Source organism: Suricata suricatta, chromosome 9 (assembly GCF_006229205.1).
Source record: "Suricata suricatta isolate VVHF042 chromosome 9, meerkat_22Aug2017_6uvM2_HiC, whole genome shotgun sequence".
In the NCBI taxonomy this organism is placed as follows: domain Eukaryota; kingdom Metazoa; phylum Chordata; class Mammalia; order Carnivora; family Herpestidae; genus Suricata; species Suricata suricatta.
This window is the reverse complement of record NC_043708.1, coordinates 59,961,458-59,976,560: the sequence shown is the minus strand read 5'-3', so window position 1 is coordinate 59,976,560 and position 15,103 is coordinate 59,961,458. Positions and strand designations below refer to the sequence as shown.

General features: G+C 35.5%; 1 protein-coding gene across 2 annotated transcripts in view; it reads right to left on the bottom strand.

The window, feature by feature from the left end:
* BAZ1A (bromodomain adjacent to zinc finger domain 1A) overlaps nucleotides 1–15,103 on the bottom strand; it is a 112,658-nt gene that overhangs the window by 51,892 nt on the left and 45,663 nt on the right. For both annotated transcript variants that reach the window (XM_029950567.1, XM_029950566.1), the window contains one exon: nucleotides 6,571–6,672. In XM_029950567.1, the coding sequence (XP_029806427.1) occupies nucleotides 6,571–6,672 (102 nt within the window). The remainder of the gene's footprint in view (nucleotides 1–6,570; nucleotides 6,673–15,103) is intronic.

Sequence of the window (15,103 nt, the reverse complement as noted above, 5' to 3'; positions counted from 1 at the left end):
TGCAAAGAATACAAGGTACCAGAGACACCACTACAAGCCTGAACCCTACAGAGAACACAATGAATCTAAACTGAATGTAAATGGACTGAATGCTCCAATCAAACAACACAGGGTAGCAGAATGGATAAAAAAACAAAATCCATCTATTTGCTGTCTACAACAGACTCATTTTAGACCTGAAGACACCTTCAGATTGAAAGTAAAGATATGGAGAAACATCTACCATGTGACTGGAAGCCAAAAGAAAGCCGGAGTAGCCATTCTTATATCGGACAAACTGGACTTTAAGGTAAAGGCAGTAACAAAAGATGAAAAAGGACATTATATAATAATTACAGAGTCTCTCCATCAGGAAGAGCTAACAATTATAAACATCTACATGCCAAATTCAGAAGCACCCAAATACATAAAACAATGAATGACAAACAGAAACAATCTTATTGATAAGAATGTGCTAATTGCAGGGGATTTTAATACTCCACTACAGCAATGGATAGATCAACCAGACAGAAAATCACTAAAGAAACAGTGGACCTGAATGACACATTGGAACAGATGGAATTGATAGATATATTTAGAACTCTGCATCCTGAAGCTAGGAAATTCACTTTCTTCTCGAGTGCACATGGCACCTTCTCCAAGATAGATCATATACTGGGTCATAAAGCAGCCCTCTATAAATATAAATGAATTGAGATCATACCATGTACACTTTCAGATCACAATGCGATGAAACTTGAAATCAAGCATAGGAAAAAGTCTGGAAAACCTCCAAAAATGTGGAGGTTAAAGACCACCCTACTAAAGAATGATTAGGGCAATCAGGCAATTACAGAAGAAATAAAAAAATATATGGAAAGAAATGAAAATGAAAATACAATTCAAACTCTTTGAGAGTCAGCAAAGGCAGTCCTAAGAGGAAAGTATATTTCAATCCAGGCATATTTCAAACTAGAAAAAGTGCAAATTCAAAATCTAACAGAGCACCTAAAGGAACTAGAGAGGAGCAGCAAGAGCAGCCCAAACCCAGCATAAGAAGAGAACTACTAAAGATCAGGGCAGAAATAAACAATATAGAATCCAAAAAAACAGTTGAACAGATCAATGAAACCAAGAACTGGTTTTTTGAAAAAATAAAATTGATAACCTCTAGTCAGGCTCCTCAGAAAGAAAAGAGAGAACACCTAAATAGACAAAATCATGAATGAAAATGGATCTATTACGACGAATGTCTCAGAAATACAAGCAATCATCAGGGAATACTATGAAAAATTATATGCCAACGAACTGGACAACCTAGAAGAAATGGATGAATTCCTAAACACACATGTACTACCAAAATTCAAATGGGAAAAAAAATTCAAATGGGGAGAGATAGAAAATATGAACAGACCCATAACCAGTGAAGAAATTGAATCACTTATCAAAAATCTCCCAATGAATAAGAGCCCAGGGCCAGATGGGTTCCCAGGGTAATTCTACCAGACATTTAAAGCAGAGTGAATACCCATTCTTCTCAAGCTATTCCAAAAAACAGAAATAGAAGAAAAACTTCTGGACTCGTTCGATTAAGCCAGCATCACTTTGATTCCCAAACCAGACAGAGACCCAACAAAAAAAGAGAACTACAGGCCAATATCCTTAATGAATACAGATGCAAAAATACTCAACAAGATACTAGCAAATCAAATTCAACAGCATGAAAAGAATTATCCACCCTGATCAAGTGGGATTCATTCCAAAGTTACAGGGCTGGTTCAATATTTGCAAATCCATCAAAGTGATACATCACATTAACAAAAGAAAAAATAAAAACCATATGATCCTGTTGATAGATGCAGAAAAAGCATTTGACAAAATACAGCATCCTTTCTTAATAAAAATCCTCAAGAAAGTTGGGATAGGAACTTACCTAAACATCATAAAACCCATTTATGAAAATCCCACAGCTAATATCATCCTCAGTGGGGAAAAAATGAGAACTTTCCCCAAGATCAGGAACATGACAAGTATGCTCACTCTCACCACCACTGTTTAACACAGTGCTGGAAGTCCTAGCATCAGCAATCAGACAACAAAAGGAAATAAAAGGTATCAGAATTGGCAAAGATGAAGTCAAACTTTCACTTTTTTGCAGATGACATAATACTCTACATGGAAAACCTGACCAACTCCACCAGAAGTCTACTAGAACTGATCCATGAATTCAGCAAAGTCGCAGGGTACAAAATCAACATACAGAAACTGGTTGCATTTTTATACACCAATTGTGAAGCAACAGAAAGAGAAATTAAAAAACTGATCCCCTTCACAACTGCGCAAAAAACCATACAATACCTAGGAATAAACCTAACCAAAGATGTAAAAGACCTGTACAATGAAAACAATAGAAAACTAATGAAGGAAATTAAAGATGACACAAAGAAATGGAAAAACATTCCATGCTCATGGATCGGAAGAATAAACATTGTTAAAATGTCATTATTACCCAAAGCAATCTACACATTCAATGCAATCCCAATCAAAACTGTTCCAGCATTCTTCTCAAAGCTAGAACAAACTATCCTAAAATTCGTATGGAACCACAAAAAACCTTTAATAGCCAAAGTAATACTGAAGAAGAAAACCAAAACAGGAGGCCTCACAATCCCAGACTTTAGCCTCTACTACAAAGCTGTCATCATCAAGACAGTATGGTATTGGCACAAAAACAGACACATAGACCAATGGAGTAGAATAGAGAACCCAGAACTGGACCCACAAATGTATGGCCAATTAATCTTCGACAAAGCAGGAGAGTATCCAAAAGAAAAAAGATAGCCTCTTTAACAGGCAGTGCTGGGAGAACTGGACAGCACTATGCAGAAGAATGAAACAAGACCACTTTCTTACACCATACACAAAAACAAACTCAAAATGGCTGAAGGACCTGAATGTGAGACAGGAAACCATCAAAATCCTAGTGGAGAAAGCATGAAACAGCCTCCTTGACCTCAACCACAGCAGTTTCCTATTTGACACATCCCCAAAGGCAAGGGAATCAAGAACAAAAATGAACTATTGGGACCTCATCGAGATAAAAAGCTTGTGCACTGCAAAGGAAACAATCAAGAAAACTAAAAGGCAACCGACGGAATGGGAAAAGATAGTTGCAAATGACATATTAAAGAACTAGTATCCAAAATCTACAAGGAACTCACAAACTCCACACCCAAAAAACAAATAACCCAGTGAAGAAATGGGCAGAAGACATAAACAGACACTTCTCCAAAGAGGAATCCAGATAGCCTACAGGCACATGAAACGATGCTCAACATCACTCATCATCAGGGAAACACAAATCAAAACCACACTGAGATACCACCTCACACCAGTCAGAGAGGCTAAAATGAACAAATCAAGAGACTAGATGCTGGTGAGGATGTGGAAAAACGGGCACCCTCCTATACTGTTGGTGGGAATGTACACTGGTGTAGCCGCTCTGGAAAACAATGTGGAGGTTCTTAAAAAAATTAACAATAGAACTCCCCTATGACCCAGCAATAGCACTGCTGGGGATATACCCACAGGATACAGAAGTGCTGATGCATAGGAGCACATGTACCCCAATGTTCATAGCAGCACTTTCAACAATAGCCAAATCATGGAAAGAGCCTAAATGTCCATCAACTGATGAATGGATCAAGATGATGTAATATACATACACAATGGAGTACTACATGGCAATGAGAAAGAATGAAATCTGGCCATTTGTAGCAATGTGGATGGACCTCAAGGGTGTCATGCTAAGTGAAATAAGTCAGGCAGAGGACAAATACCATATGTTTTCACTCATAGGTCTAACAGAAGAAACTTAATAGAGGACCATGGGGAGGGGAAAGGGGGAAAATGAGTTAGGGAAAGGGAGGTAGGCAAATCATGAGACACTCTTGAATACTAAAAACGAACTGAGGGCTGAAGGAGCAGGGGGAAAGGGGAAGGGGAAGAGATGGTCATGGAGGAGGGCACTGTGGGGAAGAGCACTGGGTGTTATATGGAAACCAACTTGACAATAAACTATAAATAAAAAAATAAAAAAAAACTTCTATGAGTAAATAAACAATACAGAAGCTTTAAAGTAGTAGCTACCTCAAAATCTGTATTTTTTTCCTAAAAGGAAGGATTATATGAGAGAAAAGATTGGTTTACTATGCCATCCCAGCACCATACATACAGTACATGACAATAAGAAGGTAATTATCTGTTGAGTATTGAATACACTAGTCCTCAAGAATGACATCGTCTTACATGGCACCCACTAGCCATGTGTGGTGTTTTTTTTTTTTTAACCTTTTTCATTTATTTTTGAGAGAGACAAAATGGGAGTGGAGGAAGGGGCAGAGAGAGAGGGAGATACAGAATCTGAAGGAGGCTTTGGACTCCAGGCGCCGGGCTGTCAGCATAAGAGCCAGACACCTGAATGGAACTCGTGAACAGCAAGATCATGACCTGAGCCGAAACCAGACACTTAACCGAGCCAGCCAGATGCCCTACCACGTGTGGTGTTTCAATATATAAATGTTTAGTCCCTCACTATTACTAGCCACATTTCAAACAATCAATAGCCACATGTGGCTACTGGCTACCATACTGGACAGCACACATATAACATTTCCATCACTGCAGAAATTCTACTTATCAGTGCTACTTTATTATATTAAGTCTTCCTTATAGAAATATTACCATCTCTTTTTTATGGAGACAGTACTATCTACTGATGCTAACAAAGAGCTGCATATCATTTAAGTTTTCTATTATCAAGTATAACTTTCTCACTTTATCATTCTTTGGCTCACACATTAAGAAAGAAATTAGTTAATAATAACACTGTAACCAAATCTAGCAGAATTACCTTTAAAGTATAAATCAAAAAGTAAACAGAAAAGAAGGAATATGATGAGTATATCTTGAACTAAAGGCCAAAAAAAAGAACAAAACTAAATTATGAATAAGGAAAACACTGGTAGTCTCAACTAGACTGTTCATTATCCATAAATTAAACAAATTCAAAAGTTTTAATAATCTATTACCATTATTTGGGAAATACTGTTTTTCAACATATAATAAAATATAGAACACTCCAAAGATCTTAAATTAATGACAGGCCCTCAAAACCCAACCAAACAAAACACTACACACACCTCCATATAATTATAGAAAGTAATATATCTGACCCAAGATTCACTCAAAACACATTATTATCACTTTTCTTTGGACTTGTGAGTATATATGGTGCAAGAAGGATAAGAGTATAATCAAAATAATTTTACATCAAATGAAATGCAAGATTTACTCCTAGATGGCAAATTGAGAGTTGGCTGATAATGTCAACTTACTTTCAGATCACTAAGAACCTAATCTCAACAGGCAACAATAGGGATTGTCCTAAAATGGATCTATATAACCCAGAGCCAATTCTTTTAAATATTAACTACTCATTACCCCCACCCTTTTTTTAAGGAATTTGTCCCTGTTTTGTAGTAATTCTCTTCTAAATTTATTTCTTTGGGGGGTGGGTGGATGGGTGGGAAAGGGGCAGAGAGAGAAGAGAGAGAATCCTAAGCAGGCTATGCACTGTTAGCACAGAGTCCTACATGGGGCTTGATCTCATGAACCATGAGATCATGAGTTGAGCCGAAATCAAGAGTCAGACACTTAATCAGCTAAACCACCCAGGTTCTCCTATCCATCTCTTTTGATTAGAACTCAAAAAGAGATTTTTAAAGATACTCATTTTTTATTACTTAATCTTCTTAAGGAATGGGAAGAGACTGATCAGATGTTTGTGTCTAATGAAATATTACAAAGGTGACATATTTGTTAAGCACCATCAAATTTCAACATTGAAAATTGGGTTCTCTCATGAGAAGTACCTCATAAATAGAATCCTTTTTAATTTTTTAGACTGAAGACTATTTGGGGTTAGTTACAAAGCAGAGCTCAGAGAGTCCATCAAGATTCACTTTATTTGTCTATGATTATAAATACACATTTATTTTAAAAAGGGGAAAACATTATATGCAACACTATCCATTTGTTTTACAGCGAATAGTTTTTTAGTTTATTCATTACAAAAGATCTGTTCAATGTTTTTCTATTTTTGAGAAAGAGAGGCAGAGCGCCAAGTGTGGGAGGGGCAGAGAGAGAGGGAGACACAGAATCTGAAGCCAGCTCCAGGATCTGAGCTGTCAGCATGAAGCCCAACACTGGGCTCAAACCACCAACTGCGAGATCATGACCTGAGCTGAAGAGCTGGACGTTTAACCAACTGAGCCACCCAGGCACCCTGTTTTTAAATTTATTTACTTTGGATGGGGTAAGGGCAGAGAGTGAGGAAGAGAGATAATCCCAAGCAGGCTCCACACTGCTGGCATGAAGCCCAATGCAGGGCTCAAATGATGAGATCATGACCTGAGCCAAATTAAGAGGCAGATGCTTAACTGCCTGGGCCACCAAGTGCCCATACAGTGAATCTTAATTAAACATAATTATTCTATTTTAAACCAACATAGATAAGAAAACGAGTATTACCTGATTTGTGTTGCTTTAACAATGGCACACTCATACAATTCTTTTTTAGTGGGTTGTACCTTGTACTTGAATAATAAGGGATCAACTGCATCTCTTTTCTTCCTAAAAAGAGCAAAGACACAAATCAGTTAATAATTTGTTTGAAAATGTGACCTTCTAAATGGAAATCTAGTTTCTAAGAACATACAATAACAGAATCTAATGCGGTTTTAGTTTTACTAGGATTTTATAAGTTACTGACATCCCTTATCATTTTATTAGCCAAAATAGTATAAAGCACTACTTTATGTGAGGTAAGTATTTTTTACTCACTCAATAAATTTTCCTGTGTGACGAAATCAAGCACAGAGTACCCAGTTTCGCTAAGATAAAGTTGTAAACAAAATAGCCCTTGGATTTGCTTTTACGCTTTCTTCTTCATAGCTATGTAATCCAAGAGCAAAAGTGGAGATAACATAGTTTTACCCTGTTTTAAGAACTGGCAGAGGCCACACCTTTAATTCTTGCCTCCACCAATTTCTCATCTTTTCTTCCCTTTGAGGATGCATTCATCCATCTATCTAATAAATAGTTAAGAGCCTGTAATTTGCCAAATACTAAATAATAAGGATTAAGTGTGAACAGAATAGAAATATACTGGGAGATACAGGCAAACAAACAAACAAAAATACACAACAGGGTAGTTGGTAAGTGCTATCAAGGGAATTCAGTGCCAGGTACTCTATTTTAGATAGTGACACTCCTGACAAATTGACCAGAAAGGGCTTATAGGAAGTTAACATTTAAGCAGAGATCTGAAAGAAAAGAGGGAGTAACTCATGAGTTGAAAGGAAATGAGTTTAAAAGAAGAGAGAAGAGTGTAAAGGCCCTGAGGTGGATATAGGCATGGTTTCTATAACAAGCAGAATAAATAAGGAGGATAAAAGAAGAAGATACATTCAGAGAGGAAACAGAAGGGCCAGATTATAGGTCATCAGTAAGGGTTTTAGATTTTACTCAGAAAAGACACTAAAGGATACTTAATAGTGGGGTGATAATGATTTAACTTACACTTCAGAAAGATTACTCTGGCTGCCAGGCTATGGGGCAAGAGTGCAAACAAGGATATTCTCTAGAAAGCTAATGCAATGAACCAAGTGAGATGGCACACAAACTGGGGCAAAAGTGGTGGCAACAGGGAGACAAGTGGTTGGATTCTTGAAAAGCTGCCCCTGTGCATGCAAGTGCACATGTAACGGGGGTGTAAATAAGGGTTTCTGAGAAGAAAATGATATTAAAGGATGATAAAGGAAGCATTCAGCAATGAGGGTCAGATACAGTCAAAGTGATAAAAATACAGTAAACACAAGGTGGGGGATGGGGAGAGACTCAACACAAAAGGGATAGTAGACAATTATACAAAAGATATATTTAATTATTCACTCTGACTATATGCAATGCAGTCTAATATTTTCTATTCTATTAAAGTTCATTAAATTAGTTTCACAACCTACATGAGGCTATAACCTGCAGTTTGAAAAATACTATTCCAAAAGAGCCAAAGAGAGAACTCTAAGTATTCAGAGAGCAATACTGATGTGGGTGCCCAATAAAGGAATTTATTGAAATAAAAAGAGGGGAAAAAAGAAAAGTTTTAATGAATCAGTGGAAGGTGTTCAAGAACAACAGATTTGATTGAGTTTTTAATCTTAATGTAGTTTTTTAAAGAGGTGCTAACTTAGCAATTAACCACTACATACATATAAGGGATGATCAAGTAGAATATAGATTGCACTTAAAAGATTACTACTAGTGGTAATATATAATTATATTTTAAGTCATAATTATAAATTTATTTATATATTATTTATTTATAGAAAACTTGCTTGTGGACTTTATCTTAATGGATTTAAGGCTATAAAAATGTGATTTTTCGTGTACAAAATTATTTTTTTTCTTGCTATGTCATGAAATTGATTTGTGAAAATAAAGCATAAGAGAATCAAAATCTTTTTTTTCCAATCAGTGCAAATACTTTTACAGGGGTTTTGCTCTAAGTCTTACACAAAACTCTATAGAGAATAAAATCATAATTGGATTCTTTCCAAGGAAATACAGTTATTAGAGACCAAGAGAAACTTCTTATTGTATGGATTCACCTATAAGACAGGAATTAAAAGATAATATTAAAAAGAAACCCCATTTTCATAATTTTTCTCCCCTGCTTCCTAAAGCCTAAGCCTATACAGCTGGAATACTAAACTGAATGTAGTGGCCTTAATCATGACTGTGACTAACAGACTGATTTTATTGCCAATAAGTGCAGATCTGTTACCGGTTCTATAACAGCACACCACTATCTAATATTACATTTATAGAAATCAGATTGTTATTCCAATTATTTATTCACAATATTTTATCACTTATTTTATAAATATATATTTCAATATGACTATTATATATGTTAGATTTTAGTTCTCCTTTATTTTCTCATAATAGAAATTGTTTTTGCTGCTATTCCATGGATACTGGTAATACAACAGAAGCAATTAAAATTTTTTCTGTAACAGTACAATAGAAATGGCAAGAGACCAGATAAGTAAGCTTTCAGCACAAATGGTTCCTTACGGTTTTTTGAAATTTAAAATGCTAGCTTCTCGTGCATAATTTAATATATGAATTAATATATTAATTAATAAATTATGAATTACAATTAGCAAACAATTAGTTCTACTTCTTTAAAAATAACTCAGATTTCATAATCCTACTAAAAATTAAGGACCTTATTATTACAGTCAGATTACACTGGATGAAGAAAGTCAGTGCATAAAGAATTTTAAACAGGATATACAATGTATTCCTCAAGGTTCCTAGTTTTTCCTTGTCCTCTTGCAAATTACCACCAGGATATAAGATGTTACCAAAAATGTATCTTGTTCATGTACTATTATTTTCAAATTAGGATGATGTTTTTATGATGTTTTAGACTTTAAATAATACCTGCCTAGATAGGACTTCATAAAACTCTGATCCATTGTAAACAACCTTAAATTTGTAAAGCCTTAAAACGCAATAACAGAGTATATTATTACAAAGTGTTTTTTACCTACCAATCTGAGTTGTTACAGATACTGTACTTAGTTTCTTCTATAAATCCTAAAAGCAACTAAACACACTCACATATACTTGGCATACCTGCCTACTAAAACCACATGGCAAGCTAGTGACTATTTTGGGGACTTCCAGGACTATTTTAATTAGCACTATCTATTTCAATTTTCAGATAATTTGTGATTGCAAAGGAGCAAATTATACTTGGCTCTTTCATTAAGAAAGGAAACTTGTATGAAGTAGTTACAGAGACTGGTCCCAACAAGATATGAGGATTTTCAAATATACATTTTCTTTAAATATTTTAGTAACTTTGGGGGCACTTGGGTGGCTCAGTCAGTGAAGCATCCGGCTTCGCTCAGGTCATGATCTCATGGTTTGTGGGTTCGAGCCCTGCGTCGGTCTTAGTGCTGACAGCTAGCTCAGAGCCCGGAGCCTGCTTCACATTCTCTATCACCCTCTCTCTCTAACCCTCCCCAGCTCGAGCTGTCTCTGTCTCTCATAAATAAATAAATGTAAAAAAAATTTTTTTAAATAAATATTTTAGTAACTTTAGAGGGAGAGGAACAACAGTACACATAAGTAAGTATAACACTACCTAATCCACTCTTGATGGGCAAACATGAGATGAGTAAAGGAAGACTAAAAGCAGATACACAAATATGCATGTTTCAAAGAGTAGGACTAACAGATAAAACCCTAAATCTGTTATGCTCTCTATGATGCAAATTATCTTCTCTAGTGCAAACTTTTAATGCTATAAGAGTAGCAAGTCAATTTTTAAAATAAAATTTGTTTATACACACATAAAGTAATTCTAAATTTAAAGTATTCTTTATATCATCTCATCTAAACAAAGGGTCCTAATGGTATAAAAATTAGCCTCATCTCATTCAAGTGTATATCAAAGGCTCTGTCATGAATCCCATGGTAAGTAGCTCAAGGAGAAAATGACTTCATATTGTTACTCTAGAACCCAGTTCTGGCAAAGATACTGGAGAGTTCTGCAAGAATGTCAAAGAGCACTAACATGTCTAAGGCTGTTATGTCCATAGCTTTGTGATAAGAGTAACAATTTTCTGTCTCTTTCACAAACTTAGTTTAAGAAGCATATGTCTAAAGTGTTAATACTCATCCTCAAAATAAATAAGTAACTGGCTCCCTAAAACCCTGACTTCTGCCCGCCAACCAAAGCTGATCTACAAAGGTAAATATGTAGTTACTGCTTAGGTCAATCAGTACTTAGTTCCGCAGTCTGTGCCCAGGCTGAGAAGTAAGCTAATAATATGCCGTTCTGAGAGAATGCAACTTTATAAAATAAAGTCAAGTCTTTGATTTCTTACTTTTACTGATGTAAAACTGACCTTGAAAAAATTAATCAATATGCTCCCCTAAATGTATCAAAATATTCAATTTAAAAAATTCTGATGACTAGAATATATAAAGACCTCATAATTGAACAAAAGGACAAAAATCCGATTTAAACATCGGTGTAGGACTTGTATATCCTCCTCGGAAGATACACAAATGGCTAATAAGCACATGAAAAAAGGCTCATTATCATTAGTCATTAAGGAAATTCAAGTCAAAAAACGAGATACCACTTCATCCCATTAGGATGGGTATAATATCAAAACTCCAAAAATAGTAAGTGCTGGTGAGGACGTGGACAAATTGGAATCCTTATATATTGCTGTTAAGCCTTTAAAATAGTGGAGCTTCTGTGAAAAGCAGTTTGGCAGTTCCTCAATAAGTTAAGCAATTGTCACATGACTCAGCAATTCCACTTTTGGGTATATACCCAAAATAAATTAAAACAGGGACTTGAGTAGGTGCCTTTCTACATCAATATTCATTGCAGCATTATTCATAATAGCCAAAAGGTAGAAACTCAAGTATCTATCAACAGATGAATGGATAAACATAAATGTAGTATACACATACAATGGAATATTCAGCCATAAAAAGGAATGATTACAAAAATCAGCCTCATCTCATGCTAAAGTATATTTAGACAGGTATACCAAAGGCTCTATCATAAATCTCAACATGCTACAACATGGATGTAATTTGTAAAACAGTACTAAGTGAAATAAGCCAGACACAAAAGGACAAATACAGTATGATTCCACATACATGAAATATCTAGAATATGTAAATTCATAGAGACAGAAAGCAGACTAGAAGTTACTAGGTGATGGAAGGAGATAAGGGAATGTAAGAATTATTACCTAATGGGTATAGAGTTTCTATTTGGGGTGAAGTAAAGATTTTGGGAACAGTAATGATAGAGACATGACAAGGTGAATGCAATTAATGCCACCGAATTCTATACTTAAAGTGGTTACAACAGAAAATATTATGTTATATGTATTTTAACCCCTTCACTCCCTCAAAAAGCACTGGTGATCATCTTGAGCACCTATGTTTAATTCAAATATGTTGCCTTAGTATGTCTTGCAGATATATGAACTATGTGATGCTGGAAAATTTTTCTAACTCTAAACTTCCTTTTCTCTTCAATGATAGAGATGACCATCTATACTTTTAGAATGGTTCTGAGGAATAAGAGAACATATGTGGGTTCTGTTATACAGCTCAACTCATGGAAAATGCCAATAACTGTTCCATTCCTATTCCTTCAAGTCCCCCACGGAAACACAAGAAATTCTATATTATGTTTTATTGTCAGGGAGCAACCAAGACAAAGTAAATCTCTTACTCAGGTTGGGGAATTAATAGAAATAACAGAACAGAAGTCCAAAGATGACTATTTTCATCCTTAATGGTATCTCAGTATACAGTGGTTGCAAATCTACAAACAAGTACATATTTTATGATGCTTATGTATAGTGAAGTCTCATTTTTTGAGAATCACAAACAAGTTAAAATATCTGTGAATCAAGTAAGTGACCAACCTACTCACTTTTCCGATACCAAGCGTCTGTCCCAAAGACCTATATTTATGGGTACATTTACCTATATTTATCTATATTTAAGGCATAATATATTTAGGCAGGAAATTATGGTCAAATTCAGTACTACTCTGTGATAAGCTTCCTCTAAGTGGCAGAAGTGCTCTAAATGGCACATACAACACGCAAAATATTTACTATTACTTTTTCAAAGTTTTATTTTTAATGTTTATTTATTTTTGAGAGACAGAGAGGCAGAGAGTGAGCAGTGGGGGGGCAGAGAGAGAGGGAGACAGAATCAGAAGCAGGCTCCAGGCTCTGAGCTGTCAGCACAGAGCCTGATGCGGGGCTCGAACTCATGAACCGTAAGATCATGACCTGAGCCAAAGTTGGCCGCTTAACTGACTAAGCCACCCAGGGGGCCCGATATTTACTAACTGGGATTATGAATTAAATTGCTTTGTACTCAGGTAACGAATTAGCCACAAACTATGCTTGTAACTCATATTCAAATCTAGACGAAAGAGAAAGGAAATTAATGATCTGAATAATAGAGTGCTGAACCTAAGAGTCTAGACATTCCTTATCCTAAAGCACCTCAGAGCACCTACAAGAATTAGATTAGGTTAAAAGTTACTAGAGGGGCATCTGGGTGGTTCAGTTGGTGAAGCGTCTGGACTGTTGATTTTGGGTCAGGTCATGATCTCACAATCTGTGAGACTGAGCCCTGAGTCTGGCTTTGCCTGCTTGGGATTCTCTTTCTCCCCCACTCTCTGTGCATGCATGCACACATGCTCTTTCCCTCTAAGTAAATTTAAAAAAATACATAATTAACTCCACTTAAGGACTACAATCTTTGACATACTCCAAACAAAACACATGAACTCCTGTCAGAGCTGCTAAAGGACATACATTAACTACATAATCCCCAATAGTTTTGCATCATAAACCCTATATTCAATAAGGGACACAAATGACCTATTAGTCTCTTTTTCTGCTTAATAGTAGCAACTCAAGAAAAAATACAATGTATCAAAAGACTTAATATATAAGGCCATGTCATGCTTCATTCCCTCACCTAAAAATTATTTTTGTCAGGCAATGTACTAGCTAGGTGACCTTGTGCAATGACAATTAACATTTCTGAAGCTCAGGTTCTTCTTGTCAAATAAGGATAACAACATTCTTCTAAGAGTGACTAATATGCACATAAAGCACTTAGCACACTGCCTAGACAGCAAATGCTCAAATGCTAGTTATAGATATAATAGCTCAAAAACATCAGACAAAATACTTTAAGTCAGAAGTTAAATTACATGGTTCTGAAGGAATTTGACAGTTGCTGATATTTCAGAAGCAAAGGAGATAAAAAGAAGTAGTTAAGAGTAGCCTTAGGGAGTTAAAGAACTGATACAACTCAACACCAAAACCCCCAAATAATCTATTAAAAATGGGCAGAGGATCTGAATAGAAATTTTTCCAAAGAACACATACTAATAGAAAACTGACACATTTTAAAGATGCTCAACATCACTAATAATCAGGGAAATGCACAGCAAAACCTTATACCTGGCAGGATGTGGAGAAAAAGGAACCCTTATGCACTCTGATAGGAAGGCTAACTGGTATAGCCACTGTGGAAAACTATATAGAGGTTCCTCAAAAAATTAAAAATAGAAATACCATATGATCCAATAATCCCTTGTACTAGACATCTATCCAATGGGGGGAAAAAAACAAAAACAAATTCAAAGAACTCATGACCCTGAGATCAAGAGTAATATGCTCTACCAACTGAACCCGGCTGGCACCTCTGAATCACTGTCTTAAATCTGAAACTAATGTAACAACACTGTGTGCCAATTATACTCAAAAGGAAAAAAGTGGCCTCAGGTTTCTTATTGGAATATTATGATACTGTTCACTGACAACAGAGAAGAAAAAGACCCAAGATAGACTGGAAAAAGCATTTTTAAGTTTGAGATGCCTACAAGGCAGAGAGAGAACAGAATGAAGCAATAAAGATTTAGATAGAGGTTGTGGAGTACAGGAGGGAGTGGAACCAAAACATGTAAGATGACTTTTAATCAGCTAAAGACAGCTGAGACTTTGAATTTACCTGTAGACAATGACAATCTTTTTTTTTTTTTAACACATTTATTATTTTTTTGGGTAACTTTATTTATTTATTTATTTATTTATTTATTTTTAGAATATAACACTATTTTTTTAACATATGCAATTATTTTCCATCATTTACAATACAGTAGTTACAATGACACTCCAAATGGATAACCAAAGTAAAAAATCAGAACCCCAACTTCTATTTCATGTAATTAGACTTATACAGAAATTAGAAGGTTAGGTAACAACTAGTTAATCACCTAATTTCACAGCTATCTGAAGTGGCAATCGTTATATAGCAGCTTATCTATGATACATTCAAGATACATGATACAATTTATTACTTGCCCATAAGCTAAAACACAGCCTGCTTAATACCTTTCCTTAAATTCCACCTCTATACT